Source organism: Pipistrellus hanaki, assembly GCF_964339955.1.
Source record: "Pipistrellus hanaki genome assembly, chromosome: 2".
Classification (NCBI taxonomy): domain Eukaryota; kingdom Metazoa; phylum Chordata; class Mammalia; order Chiroptera; family Vespertilionidae; genus Pipistrellus; species Pipistrellus hanaki.
The window spans coordinates 178679121-178694477 of record NC_140504.1 but is presented as its reverse complement, the minus strand read 5'-3'; the positions used below and the strand labels follow the sequence as shown (position 1 = coordinate 178694477).

General features: G+C 43.0%; 1 protein-coding gene across 1 annotated transcript in view; it reads right to left on the bottom strand.

Annotated features, from left to right (window-relative positions):
• PSMB2 (proteasome 20S subunit beta 2) overlaps nt 1-15357 on the bottom strand; it is a 34694-nt gene that overhangs the window by 3247 nt on the left and 16090 nt on the right. The window contains exon 4 of the mRNA XM_084872382.1: nt 1152-1314. Within this exon, the coding sequence (XP_084728508.1) occupies nt 1152-1314 (163 nt within the window). The remainder of the gene's footprint in view (nt 1-1151; nt 1315-15357) is intronic.

Sequence of the window (15357 nt, the reverse complement as noted above, 5' to 3'; positions counted from 1 at the left end):
AAAGAGGGAATATGCAAATTGACCATCACATCATAACAAGATGGCTGGCTGCACCCACAGCAGAGGCCAAGTTCCTATAATGAGCCTTAACGAGCAATCAGCAGAGACCTGAGGTTTCGACCCCTGCCTCGTGCCAGGCTGGGGGACCTCAGGCCTCACCTCCCACATAGCAGGGCTGATGGGGAGGTCTCAGGCCCCACCCCCTACTCCAGCACCGGGCCAGGGGACCTGAGGCTGTGTCCCCCACCCTGGTGCCAGCCCAGGGGACCTGAGGCTACATTCCCCGCCCGGGCAGGGGGCCAGAGAACTTGAGGCTGCGTTCCCCACCCTGGAACCTGGCAGGGGGACCAGAGGCTGTGCCCCTGCCCCAGTGCAGGGCCGGGGGACCTCAGACAGCACACTCCACCCCAGCACCAGGCCAGGGGACCTGAGGCTATGCACCCCTGACTGGCAGGGTTTGATAGGAGACCTCAGGCTGCACTCCCTGGCCTGGGCCAGGGGACCTCAAGGTGAGTCCCCTCAGCCCGGGGGACCTGAGGCTGTGTCACCCGCTCTGGTGCTGGGCTAGGCGCAACCCCCACCCAACAGAGCTTGATGGGGGTGGGGCCAGCCAGGTCTGGTCCAATTTCGAGGCACACGTGGGTGGGTGGAGACTTGACTCTGATTACCGTGGTGCTCCCCTGAATCTGACAGGAGGAAGATTTTTATATACATTTTACTAATTTTCTTTTATCAATGATACTTCTATTATAGAGAAAGGGCAAATAGCAATATTAAAATATTGCCTCTAATTCCCTTTTAAATGTCCACGGATTTTGTGCAGAGGGTCACTAGTTAAGTGATAAGAACCAAGAGAAGGGCCTAGACTTATGGCCTTCAAAAGCTCTGACATTTAAACAAAGAAACCCTCAGCTGTCATGCTGGGGAACTTGTTCATCCTCATAAGCTCAAGAAGGACTTCTATCAGCTTTTCAATAACTGTACTGACCCGCAGGAGAAAGCAGCTACGAGAGGGCACCTGAATTTACTTCTTAGGATTTCTCTTATATTTAAGCTCTGGACACCCAACTCCATGGGGTAGTGCACAAAATCAGGAAGCAGCTGAGGACAGAGCTCTGTTACGTTTCCTTACCTAGATTGCTGGAACTTACTTGGTGTGTAGTATCGGTCCAGGATACTGAGAGTCAGGAAGGCACCATAGCCATGGGCTGCAAAAGGGGCCTTGGCCAAGGCTGCCAGGTAGTCCATGTAGTAGAGTGCTGGACCCTCATGCTCATCGTAGCCAGCCAGGAGGAGGTTGACATGATATGGGGACTGCAAAAGAAAGACATGGCAAAGTGATCGTCAAAGGAGTAACACCAACATCGCTTCCTATGACAAATGGGAACATTCTAAGTCTTGATGAATAAAAAAATAGCAACTAAGTAAATCGTAAAATTTAGAGAACCCTAAAGGACAAAAAATGTGGTAAGAGTTTAAGAAAGGTCCACTTGTCTTCTTTAACAGAAGAACACTTGGAGCACTTTCAGGTACATAAAAAAGCTGCCTTCTTAAAGCCTATGGACCAGAACCTGTTACAAAAGCATTTCAAAGGCAAAACATGGGTGCACTCGTGTCTCTCCTAATGGGTGAAACCGACAAACACAATTCTGAGAGTGTCAAACCACATCATCCTAAATAAACAGGCTCAAAAAAATAAAAAAAAAATAAAATGGGGGGGGGGGCAGTGTTAAAATATGTACACAGATAATAATTTAATAAAAAAAATGTAAAAATAAATAAATAAAATAAAATAAACAGGTTCAGGCCGAGCACCTGAACCAAAATCTTAAGTGGTTAACCGTATGCCCCTCTATTAGAAACAATTATTGGGAGGGGGGAGGATAGTAGGTCTCAAATGTTTAGGTTAAATCACTAAACTTTAAAAAAATATATATTTTATTAATTTTTTACAGAGAGAAAGGGAGAAGGATAGAGAACGAGAAACATCGATGAGAGAGAAACATCGATCAGCGGGGTATGTGCCTGCAACCAAGGTACATGCCCTTAATCAGAATCGAACCTGGGGCCCTGGACTCTGCAGCCAATGCTCTATCCACTGAGCCAAACCAGTTAGAGCAAATTACTAAACTTTTAACGCAGACAATAATAATGAAAGTATATGAATCATAATTTAAACAAACATAGAAGAACTGTAGATTTAGGTGAAATGCTAATGTTTTTCTAATATAATAACATTCCCCTAAGATAAAAGAAGTAATTTTTATCAATGAGACAAATAAAAAGTAGTAACTTGGATTTATAGATTTCCTTTCTGTTTTTGTTTGTTTGTTTTTTAGGTATCTTTCTTTGTTTTACCTGCAAGTCTAAGAATGCAAGTTCCTATAGAGAACCTTGACTAAGTCTGCTTTGTTCTTCATGGCCAAGTGGGTTATTTCTTTTCTACACCAGCTGGGCCATTTTCCATGTTAAATTCATTTTCCACTGGGTTAGAGCATCATCCCAATAGGCCAAGGTTTCGGGTTCAATCCCCAGTTAGGGCACATACAAGAATCAACCAATGAACGCATAGATGAGTGGAACAACAAAGTCAATCTTCCTCAAAATAAAATCAATAAATGTTTATTGATTTATCTGCCTATACCCCCAGGCATCAGCAGCATGACTCTTATCTTACATAGCTTCCTTTTTCTCTGCAAAATGTGTTTTCCCTCTTGCATTTGCCTCAGTGAACAGGCCTTGCCCAAGATTATGTGCTCATCCTTAAACATATGTATTCAATTAAGAGCACATTAAATGAAATTGAATACCTTTATGCCCTGCTATCATAAAGCATCCTATATAATAAAAGCTAATATGCAAATTGACTGAATGGTAGCTATGATGTGCATTGAGCACCAGGAGGAAGACAATCAACACAGGAGCTGCCCCCAAGCCCAAAGGCCAGCCAAGGTGGGTGCCAGCAATGGCATGGCAATTGGGGGGTGGGGCCAGCAAATGGGCAGCACCAGGCTGGCCAAGGCAGGTACCAGTGGGGGCCCCCCAAATCGTCCCGCCGGTTGCCCCACAGATCGGCCCTGATTGCCAGCCGGGCCTAGGGACCCTATTCATGCACACATTTTGTGCACTGGGCCTCTAGTAAGTCATAGCAGCTAATGGTCATAAAAGTGACATCTTATATTCTTTGAACACTGGTTAACATGGGTACTTGGCACCCTGAAGAAACACGTTAGAACACATGAAAATATATTATTTTACTTGAAATTCCAAGCCAGTTGTGCTAAGTAACATCTCCCCAGATTAAAGAGTAGATCTAACCTGCAAACAAGTTTCTGCCTTGAGGATAAGATGGCTGATAATCCCCAAGGAGTTAGAATTGACCAGCAGTAGTCAAGTCTTTTGAGAAAATAATTCCCTGCCTATCACATTTCCCAGTGGGTAGTGTGCTCCACTCTGCCAAGCTCTGGAATTCTCTGCTGCATTCTGTGACTATGTTTTGAGCACATATGACCTTAGGGGTAAGACACTTAACCTCTATAAGCTTCTGTTTCCTTATGTGTAAAACTAGGTTAATTAATCTTTCCCCTTTCTATCTTCTAGGGCAGGGGTCTTCAAACTACGGCCCGCGGGCCACATGCGGCCCGCAGAGGAATCTGATCCGGCCCGCCAGGTTTTTTGGGCAGTGAGCGCAGCCGAGGTGTTACAGTAGGAATTAGTAGTTCATATAGTCCGGCCCTCCAGCTCTCTGAGGGACTGTGATCTGGCCCCCACTTTAAAAAGTTTGAGGACCCCTGTTCTAGGGAGTATGGTGAGAAAAAATAATAGAAATGAAGTATCCCAAACCTTGGAAGAAAAGATGCTACCTAAATTCCTAGTATATTAGCTATTTCCTTTTGACAGCTTACCACTTTAAAACAACAGCAAATAAATAAAAAATATATACAGTATAATTAATAGCATTTTTAAAGTGTGAAAACAGTACTACAAAATGAGGCAAAATACCTTGGTATTCCTGTAGGTAAAATTAGGAGAGAAGGAGGAGGTGAGGAAGAGAGAGAGGAAGAGAGAGAGGGAGAAGAGAGACATAGAGATAAAGAGAGAGAGAGGGAGAGAGGGAGAGAGAAAGAAAACGAGGGAAGGAGGGATGGAGAGAGAGAAGGAGGGAGGGAGAGGGAGAGGGAGAGGGAGAGGGAGAGGGAGAGGGAAAGGGAGAGGGAGAGAGAGAGGGAGAGAAAGATTATTCTAACAGGTTTCTCTTCCCAAAAGATTTAATAATACATTCACAAAATAACTATCACAAAATAAATTCATCTTTTTGCTATAAGGATAACTACTCTTCTTCATTCACCAGCCAGAACATCCATTGTATGTTTAACCAAAATAATTTATCAAGATGCAATGGCATGTTAAGAATCCACCCAGAACGAAACCGGTTTAGCTCAGTGGATAGAGCGTCAGCCTGTGGACTCAAAGGTCCCAGGTTCAATTCTGGTCAAGGGCATGTACTTGGTTGCAGGCACATCCCCAGTAGGGGGTGTGCAAGAGGCAGCTGATGGATGATTCTTGCTCATCGATGTTTCTAACTCTCTATCCCTCTCTCTTCCTCTATGTAAAAAAGCAATAAAATATATTTTTTTTTAAAAAAAGAGAGAGAGATTACACTGTGTTTAAGACAATGTCGTTTAAAAAGTCACCACCAAAAGATTTTATATGAAACTACTGGCCCGGTGTGTGGATTCGTGCACACTGAAAGGAAATTGGGAGCCCACGCTCGGGGAGTTTCCACATCCCTGTGAGCTGCTTGGGGAGTCTGTCTTCCTCCCCGCAGCTTCCTGAAAAAATATTTCCAATGTCCTTTGTAGATTTCCAAAGGTCCCTGGTGGATGCCTTGGGCCATGCTGGATGCTTTCAGCTGCTTGGAGCAGGATAAGAGATGCTCCCGAGGTGAACAATACTAAGTTAGGGATCTTGGGGGCAGGATACTCTTGTTGCCCATGCCCCCATCCTTCAGATCCATCTCTCTTTGACTTTTAGGGTACGAGGAATGTAGCATTGTGCTAAGCGGCAGGTGGCCAGGCAAAGCCAGAACTGGGGCTGGGTGCCTCTGCTCCGCTAGCCAGCTATGAGCCTGGCCTGAGCAGCGCTCCAGCTGTGGTAACACACTGACCACCAGGGGCAGCTCCTGCGTTGAGCATCTGCCCCCTGGTGGTCAGTGCACATCATAGTAACTGGTTGACAGGTCATTCCGGTTGTAACAGTTGCTTAGGCTTTTATATATATATATATATATATATTGTATATATATATATAAATTATGTCAACAGAATTCCTAAAGCAAACTCTATTGCTTACTTGTTCTATATAATATCATTTATTTATGCTTAAGTATCTGACACACACACTTGTCAAAGTTGGTATTCAGAAGCTACAACACGTGGTACAGAAGATAACTCACAAATTATTGTGTGACTTCGAATTACCAACTTTTGCATGTGTGAGATGCTTAAGCATAAATAAATGGTGTTATCTAGACTAATTAAATCAATACATCTGTGTAACAACTTGCAGTTTCTGAAATTCTTCTGACAATACTCCATCAAGATCTCTGGTTCACACTAGTTTTTTAAAATTTCAAATAAAGTGTTGTGTACTGTCATTCTCTTGCTCCTCTAAGAATTATGACATTCCAAGTGATTAAGCCATAGTTATGGACTTCTTGGTTGTTATACTTCCTGATTCATTAGTGTTTCTTTTTTGGAATGAGACAAATTCCAAAACATTCAATTTTGTGCTATTCTTACAACATACAATATAAAACACATATGACTGCTGTGGTATGTTTAGGGAAATACTTAGTATGTTTCAGACACAACCTACCTATTCAAGTATTTATACAAATTATAAGCTCCATGAAGGCAGGACTATGTCTGGCTTGTTCAAGAATGTATAAGCATACAGTATATGCTCAATAAATATTTGTTAAATGAATGATAATCTTACCAGAATGGATTATATGTGTTTTAATATATGTAGGTGATTAATGCCTAGTATCACAAGTGGAAAGATTAAGAAAACCACTAAACAAATGTCAGAAAGTGACAAGTCCTACTTTTGAGAACTGGTTCAAGTTTAAATCAATGGCCAGCCTCTCTCTGAATACACAAATATTGTTGCTTTTTGCTAGACTCGTGTTCTTCTCTTTCTACCTCCTTTTAGACATGAGCTGCTAAAGAAAAATTTAGGATACAGGTCAAGCATTTAGAATTAAATAAGAACATAAATAAATCTCTCTGAAGAAACAGCTGGGCTACACTGCAGAATTAGACCCTGAATTTGAAATTTGGCTCTATTACCAGATATGTGGCTTTAGAAAAGTTATTTTCTAATCTCTCATTTTTAGTGTTTTCATTGAAAACATGCAACAGTTCACAGTACAAATACCAACATGCTTAAAATTATATCTGATATACTAAAAAAAAATTTTTTTTAAATGAACCATCCCGAGTATTGAATTTTAGCTTCTAAATTAACGTACCATCAAATTTTGCCTCTTTATTGGGGGGGGGGGGGGGGGGGGGAGAAACCTAGACAAATGTTGTATCTTTTCCTCCCTTAAAAAAAAAATAGATGACATAAGCTTATTTTCTAGGTGGAGAGCTTTAAGTCATTTTAAGATATTCTTCATCTATACAATAGGATAAAAACAAAGTACATCAGATAGTTGCCATGAGGAGGGGGTTGGAGAATGGGTGAAAAAGTGAAGGGATTAAGAAGTACAAATTGGTAGTTACAAATAGGGATGTAAAGTGCAGCATAGGAAATATAGTCAATAATATTATAATAACTATGTATGCTGCCAGGTGGGTACTGGAAATATCAGGGAAAATACTTTGTAAAAGATATGATTGTCTAACCACTATGCAATACACCTAAAATTAATACAAAATAATACTAAATATATACTGCAAATATATACTGAAAAATTAAAATAAAATAAAAACATTATATGCTAACAACTTGGACAATCTGGAAGAAATGGATAAATTCCTAGAAACATACAAACTTCCAAAATTAAATCATGAAGAAATAGAAAATCTGCTCAGACCAATAATTACTAAATAAATTAAACCAGTAATCAATAAAAAACACAAAGCAAAACAATGTGCATCATTACAGGATTTTGGCAAGGTTTAAATAAATAAATATAAAGTGCTCTACGTTAATGCCTGTCACATACTAATAATATAATTAGTTATTATTACCATCATTACTACCAACATCACCATTTTTAGGATCTTACTACATTATTTAACAGATCTAAATAGATACTAAGATTATGAAGATGCTTCACAGAGGGCAGATAAAATTATTCACCTTTTTTTGGCTGTTAAAAGGAGTATGATTTAAGTCAGGGGAATTAGCCAATAAACACATCTTTTATGCACTTCTCTTGTACCTCTGAGCTCTGCAGAACTGAGCTCAGTTCTACTCTGTACCCTTGAAATTGGTTCCCTTGTACATTCAGGAATCGGAGATGTACATGGGACACACATGGAAACTTTCCTTGAGTTAAATGAAACATTTCCCTCCCTCCAACTCCTTGCGTATTTCCTCTTTCGTGAAAAAGAAACACTGTAGTGATTAAGAAGTGTGAAATTCCATAAATTTTACAGCTAAAGAAAACAGTTGTGATAAATACACTGAAACAACAAAATCAGTGATGAGAATCTGGGTGATGACAAGCAGCAGCGTGACATCTGGCGGAAGCCGAAGTCACAGCAAGGGGGAGAGAGGTGGGCGTGAGGAAGCATCCTGCTGAGCGTGGACACAGAAAAAGAGAGGAATTGACAGTCTTCCTCTGGAGCCGGGCCAGCCTTTGCCACCTCTAATTGAATAGAACGACATTGCTGAGAGGTGCCTTGGAAAACAGTGCATCTTCTTCTGCGATGTGCTGCACCTTGGAACATTAAGCAGTGTGTGAGGCATACTTCCGTTCCTGGAGGGACAGTAATTTGGAAGGAGATGCAGAACTATTAATGGGACAAAGGACTTATATAGTGGTGACAGTGTTTTAATAAATAGGCTTCTAAATACACTAAACAAAGACTGGGCTTTGAAGGGAAGTGCCGGCTATTTCTCTTAGTGCAGCCAATTGTCAAAGCTGTCTAAAATTCGATCTTTGCCACTGAGAATATTTCACAAAAATGCAGCTCATAGTTAGGAGGGACCTAAAAGCTCAATTGGTTTATCTAACATCTCTTTCACAAATGTGGGGACTCAGCTCAAAGAAGAGACAGTGACTTGCCCTAAACTACACAGCTAATTAGTGTTAGTCAGTACCAGAATTCAGACTTCTTGATTCCAAGTCTTATGTGCTTTTCTAGGAAACCATGCTTGCTGCCTCTACAAAATGGAAATTAGTGTGAAAATATGATTCAATATGTAAATGTCAGTTTCACACTCAAATATTTTAGAATGTACTACTTTGCATACCAGCATCTATTGTTCTCTATTTCATGCATTACATCTTTTTTTTTTTTTTTTAATCAATCTTTATTGTTCATATTATTACAAAGGTTCCTCATTTCTTCCCCCCTCCACCAGGTTCCCACCCCACCCTCTGGCCCCTCCTGATCCCCCATTGTCCTCATCCTTCGGTGCAGTTTATGTTCAGTCTCTTCCTCCCTCCCTTTCCCTGATAGTAAATCCCTTTTCAGGTAGTAAATCAGTTACTTAGCATTTTCTCATATCAATAATACCTCCACATGCCCAATGATACATTTCACACAAAAGACATTTCCATATAGTTCAACCAGCCTCATCCAGGCCCCACCCAAGGCACTCACAGATCAACACCCCAGCCCTATACTAACTCAACACATCCAGATCTAAGCCTTCATCACTTGATTCAGCAGACCCTCAAGTTCCCACAAAAGTTTCCAGCCATGTCTGAGAGGCAGCCATGGGGCAGGGGCAGGCGAGGAGCGAGCTGTTCCGGGCCTGGCTGCTCCGGGCCTGGCCTCTGTTGCTCTGGTTCGTTCCACAACCAGCTGTTCCGGGTCTGGTCACTGCCGCTCCCGACCCAGTTGCTCTGGACTTGGCTGCTGCTGCTCCGGGGCCTGGCCGCACCCGACCCGGCTGCTCTGGGCCCGGCTGCTCCGGGCCCGGTCACTCCCAGCCTGGCAGCTGCTGCTCCGGGCCTGGCCGCACCTGACCCGGCTGCTCCGGGCCTGGCTGCTCCCAGCCTGGCAGCTGCTGCTCTGGGCCTAGCGGCACCAGACCCAGCTGCTCCGGGCCTGGCCGCTCCCAGCCTGGCAGCTGCTGCTCCGGGCCTGGCCGCACCAGACCCGGCTGCTCCGGGCCTGGCCGCTCCCAGCCTGGCAGCCGCTCATGCATTACATCTTATGTGACCAATAACATTTTAAGTTTAAAAAGAGAAGGTTTAACACTAGACCATTATGAATCCTCTCTAAAGCAGCAGTCACCAATCAGTCACCAACTGGTGGTCAGTGAGGTCCAAAAGATTAGCAATCGCTGGTTTAAGAAAACCTTTGGAGCAGCAGTCACCAACCGTTGGACCAGTGACCACCCACTGGTGGTCCATGTGGTCTAAAATGTTGGTGACTGCTGCTCTAAAGGGTCTAAAATTATGTAAGATATATAGGAGGTACTCAATAAATACATGTGATGATAAATAGATACCAATCCCTTACCTGCTTTGCAATGCTCCAAATTTCAACTTCATTAGCAAATAAGATGGATGAATTATTTTCTTATACTGGTGCTCTGAATTCTAAATACACACATATACTGATTCTTTGCTCCCATATGCCGTGGTCCCGCCCAGCGCTCACACCCATTGCTGGTGTGGCTACCGGCCCTAATTGCCCCTCAGGCCTTCTCCACCGCCCCCTGCTCCTGAGGGGCGATCGGGGCTGGCAGCTCTTGCTTGCACTCACAGCTGGCGCCAGCCCCAATCGCTCCATGCTGTCAGCGGGTGCAAGTGGGGCCGATGCCATCAGCGTGTGGGAGCAGAGTTGCTGGCAGATGGGACGGGGGGGTGGGGGGGGGGGCGCGCTGCAGTGGGAGGAACCGGGCTGGGGTGCAGAGGATGGACTGAGACCCACCCCTGTGCCCAACACAGCCTCATGGCTCACAGCTCCTTTCAAGGTGCACAAATTCATGCACTGGACCCCTAGTTTCCAATAACAAGCAGAATTTACTAGCTATTTGCTTTCAGTGGGTTTGATGATATAACTTGCAATGTTCACCATTTCAAACAAAAAGATCTCAAAGATTTCAGCAACATCCAACTTGATTTAGCAAGTACCACTTCTAGCTCTGTAAGATTATGATTCTCTGAATGGAGATAGAGCTGGGGAAGAACTATCTATCCCTAATGCCTAAGCAATACAGAATCATTTGTATCCTCTTTGACACAGCCTTTTTAAAGGAAATCATCAATCCTTTCTTTTTTTCTAATAACAATGACTATGCCTTAAGTATAAAAGTACACAGTTTATAAAAGGCTTCAACCAAGTCATACAAGATTTCTTTGAGATTATGAAATGGACAGATGCTCCAGTCAATTTCAGTTTGCATTTGGAATCTATGTATATAAAATAGAGAAATATGCAAACTAGCCAGGATGCCATAACGTCACAACCAAACAACAGGGACCTGAGGCTGCATGGCACCTGGCTGGGTCAAGGGACCTTGGGTGGCATCCCCCACCCCGCAGGACTTGACAGGGGACCTCAGGCCATGTCCCCCCATCCCAGTACCAGGCCGGGAGACCTCAGGCCGCACCCCCGCCCAGTGGGACTTGACCAGGAACCTGAGATTGACCCCCTACACCTGGCGCCGAGCTGGGGGACCTGAGGCTGTGTCCCCTGCCCAGAGGAGCTTGACAGGGGTGGGGCTGGCTGGGGCTGGGTCTCCTGCGTTTTCAAAGCATGTGTGGGTGGTGGGTGGGGACTTGACTCTAGGTCTGTGGTGTGCCCAACTCTGGCAAGAGGGCGATTTTCATATACATTTTACTAATTTTCTTTAATCTTTGACCACTTCTATTAAAGAGAAAGGGCAAATAGCAATATTAAAATATTTCGTCTAATTAATTCTCCTTTATGTGCACGAATTTCGTGCACTGGTCCAGTAGTGTGAATATATTATAGATTCAATAAATGCTATTTGGCATTTACTCTGAGAAGCATTATGCCAAGTGAAGAAAATGGAAGCCTGAATCCAGAAGGAGCTCACAAGGTACACAGGGTACAAAGGATTCCAGATAAAAGAAACAGCATATATGAAGGCCAATAAACAGAGAAACATGGACTATCTGGGTAGTGATGAATATGGGACATGTATACCTAGTGAATTTCAGCAGCAAGCAGAAAGGAAATGTAATGGCAGGAACTGACGAATACTGGCATTGGTTTCCTAAAAAAGATGAACTTCAATCTATAATCCATGGAGGAGCCAGTGAAAACTATTCCCACCCTCCTGCCAATCCAAGCCTTTTTCATGTCTTAGAACACTGAAGAAGCAGTAAGGATAAAGGGGAAGACATGAAATATCAGAAGATAGAACTGACAGGAATTACTAACTAGTAGACAAAAGGATGAGGGAGAAAGAGTTGTTAAAAGAAATCTCAATAAGGGGAAAGGTGGTAGAGCAAATGAAAAAACTCAAGTGGCCCCAATGAGCTTAAGTTGAGCTGTCCAGAGGTACCTGAAAAGAGAAAACAGTGTACAGCCGCAATCATGAGTCTGAATGAAGAGTCAGCCAATTAAAAAGTTTCATTTACTATTTACTACCAAGCCCTCTGTGGGCTCACAAACTGCCCTCCTTTGGACAGCAATCAGCCCACTGAAGTGTTTTGTTTTCCAAATGCTGAATTTTTTTTTTTTTTAAAGTGTTTCAGGTGGAGGGAACAGCCAGTGCAAAGGCCTGGAGGTTGGACTGTGCCTGGGGTATTGGAGAAACAGTGGGCCCTATGGTTGGATGGAACTGAATGAGTGAGGTGAAGACAGGGAGGAGGTGAGGCAGGGAGGGGTCATGCAGGGCCTGTGGCCTTCTGGACTTACCCTGAGGGAAGTGGGAGAGCTATCAGCTAAGGAAGGCAGAATCCAGTCACTATTTGTGACAGTTCCCACTAAGCTGTTGTGCCCCTCCTAAAGCTCCGTTTCTGGCAGAGACTTGATGCAGCACAGAGATCTCTGGCTCAGGACTCAGCCTGCAAGGTTCAAATCCTAGCCCTTCCATTTACCAGCTGGGAACTTTGTTGTTTTGTCTGTGCCTCCATCTCCTCATCAGGAAAATAGAGCTGATAAAAATATGTCTTTTAGAAGATAAGAATTTAATAAATAACAATCAATAAATGTTAACGAAAAAAATAAAAATTTAATTTACACAAACACACATTCCTATGTTTACATGTGGAAGGTAGTGAAGAAAACAAATACAAAAGAACACTATGGCAGAGATATTCCTAGATTGTCTTGAGAACACAAAACTGAGGGTGATGTATATGTGTGAGCAAGTACAGAGAAAGTGTCCCTGAAGATTGCCATTGAGAAATGTGGAAGTATATCCAGGGGAGAATGATCAGCAAAGTGGTGGAATGGACAAAGGTACAAATTCTAGAGAGAACCACAGCAGGTTAGGACAGTGGTTGGCAAACGAAGGCTCCTGAGCCACATGTGGCTCTTTGGCCCCTTGAGTGTGGCTCTTCCACAAAATACCACAGCCTGGGCAAGACTATTTTGAAGAAATGGCATTAGAAGTTTAAAAAATTTGGCTCTCAAAAGAAATTTTAATCATTGTACTGTTGATATTTGGCTCTGTTAACTAATGAGTTTGCCGACCACTGAGCTAGGCCCTTATCAATTTACTAGAGGATCGGTGCATGAGATTCATGCACTGGGAGTGTCCCTCAGTCCGGACTGCACCCTCTCACAGTCCAGGACCCCTCGGAGGATGTCCACCTACTGGATGTACCACACGGGACCGGGCCTAAGCTGGCTATCAAACATCCCTCTCTCAGTCCAGGGCTCTTGCGGTCCAGGACCCCTTGCTCCTTACAACCACTGCACTAGCCAGCCATGAGCCCAGCTTTTGACTGAGCAGTGTTCCCCCTGTGGGAGCGTACTGACCTCCAGGGGGCAGCTCCTGAATTGAGCGTCTGCCCCTGCTGGTCAGTGCAGGCCATAGTGACCAGTCATTGTGCTGTTTGGTTGATTTGCATATTACGCTTTTATTACATAGGATATTTGTGTTACCTGCAGTAGTCACCTGGCCTTGAAGTCTCAAGTGCCCACCTGAATGTAAGAGATAGCACTACTTGCCTTATAGCTGTGAAAAATTAAAAATGCTCCCTGTGACCGAAACCGGTTTGGCTCAGTGGTAGAGCGTCGGTCTGCAGACTGAAAGGTCCCAGGTTCGATTCCGGTCAAGGGCATGTACATTGGTTGCGGGCACATCCCTGGTAGGGGGTGTGCAAGAGGCAGCTGGTCGATGTTTCTCTCTCATCGACGTTTCTAGCTCTCTATCCCTCTCTCCTCCTCTGTAAAAAATCAATAAAATATATTTAAAAAAAAAAAATCTTAAAAATGGACTTTACTGAATTAAAAAAAAAAAAAAGCTCCCTGTGTTAAAAGTTCTTGGATGAAGGCCTAATAAGTAATAGGTGACCAATAAATGTCAACTGAATCTGATTTTAGCAGCAAAAATAAATAAATAAATATTGTATATATTTCCATTTTTAGCAAAACTAAATTTTAGAGTTCCCCTTCAATAATTCCAAAAGTTCTTTAAAATTTACTTCTCTAAAGCCATGACTAACCTCAAGTTTGAACATTCTCCTATTAAAGTTGTAATCTTATTGTAATTAGAAGTTTAAAATTTAATGAGTTGAAATGCAACATGGCACAGATGCCTTATTATACCAACTAGTTAACACAGTATTTGTTTTCTACATTAATTTTACTTGCTAATCAAAAATACTGCTTTCTCCAAATAACATCAAAATAAAATTGCTGATTGTGCAATGGCAAAACCAACACCACCATGTCTGTAACAAGGCCACTTGAATTCTTTTTTTTAATGAGCTGGCAGTTTCCAGGGAAAATGTAAGATTCCATATACCTTTAAGGCAGTTCTCAAAAATTCAAGTGAAGAAGACATGCTTTGTACACAAGGCATATATTAACTTATACATCCTAAACATGCCCATGAGTATCTATTAATGTTGAACATCAGAGCTGATTCACCTTCCTGAGTTAATAAATAAGTCTGCTGGCCTGGCCAGTTGGCTCAATTGGTTAGAGCAGTAGTTGCCAACCGGTAGTCCGCGGACCACTTGTGGTCCATGAGGTCCAAAAGGTTGGTGACCGCTAGGTTGGAACATTGTCCCAAGCACCAAGAAGGTTGCAGGTTCAATTCCTGGGCAGGACACACACCTAAGTTTCGAGTTCAGTCCATGTTGGGGCACATACTGGTAAAGGAAAATAACCGATCGACGTTCCTCTCCCCCTTCTTCTTTCTCTACCAGTAAAAGCAATAAAAACATACCCTCAGGTGAGGATAAAAATAATCAAACAAGTAAATAAATCTGCTGGGGAGAAAAAAAAAGACTATATATGATTGTATATGTTTCAGATGTCCTTAGCAACTAGATAAAGAGTATTAAGGCTACTTAAGATCTCTTCTATTAGAGCACAGTGCTCCTCCCATCAGCAGCCTAGGTTCAACACAAGTTACTCCTGCTTTTTCAACAGACACGGAAGCTTCTCGTTGGTCTCCCTGCTTCTTTCCCCAAAAGCTTTACCAAAGAGCAGCCAATGGTCTAACTACATTTCATTTGATGTTAACCCCTCATAGCCAACAAGTTTCCAGAGAGCCCCACTGCTTTTAGCACAAAGCTTTCTCTTTTTTGTAAATCCTCACCCAGGCATTTCTATTCTATTGATTTTTAGAGAGAATGGAAGGGAGAGGGAGAGACAAAAAGAGAGAAACACTGATCTCATATTGATTGGTGCCTCCTGCATGCAACCCAACCCTGCCAAGAATTATACCTGCAACTGAGGTACGGACTGTGAACTTGAAACAGAACCCATTCCCAGGTCATGAAACAAAACAGTCAACTCTTTCCCCATCCAAGACCCCACTGTCCTCCATTTTAAATATGTACTTATTTTTTAGGAGAAAATAAAGAAAATCTCACAGTTTTGGGGATCAGCCCCTAGGTTCATATCCTTACATGATCCTGGGCCAGGGCAGATAACAAGGCACCAAGATGCCAGGGTATATGTATATTTGTATCTGTGAGTGTGTAAGGGCATGTTCACACAGGCCAGG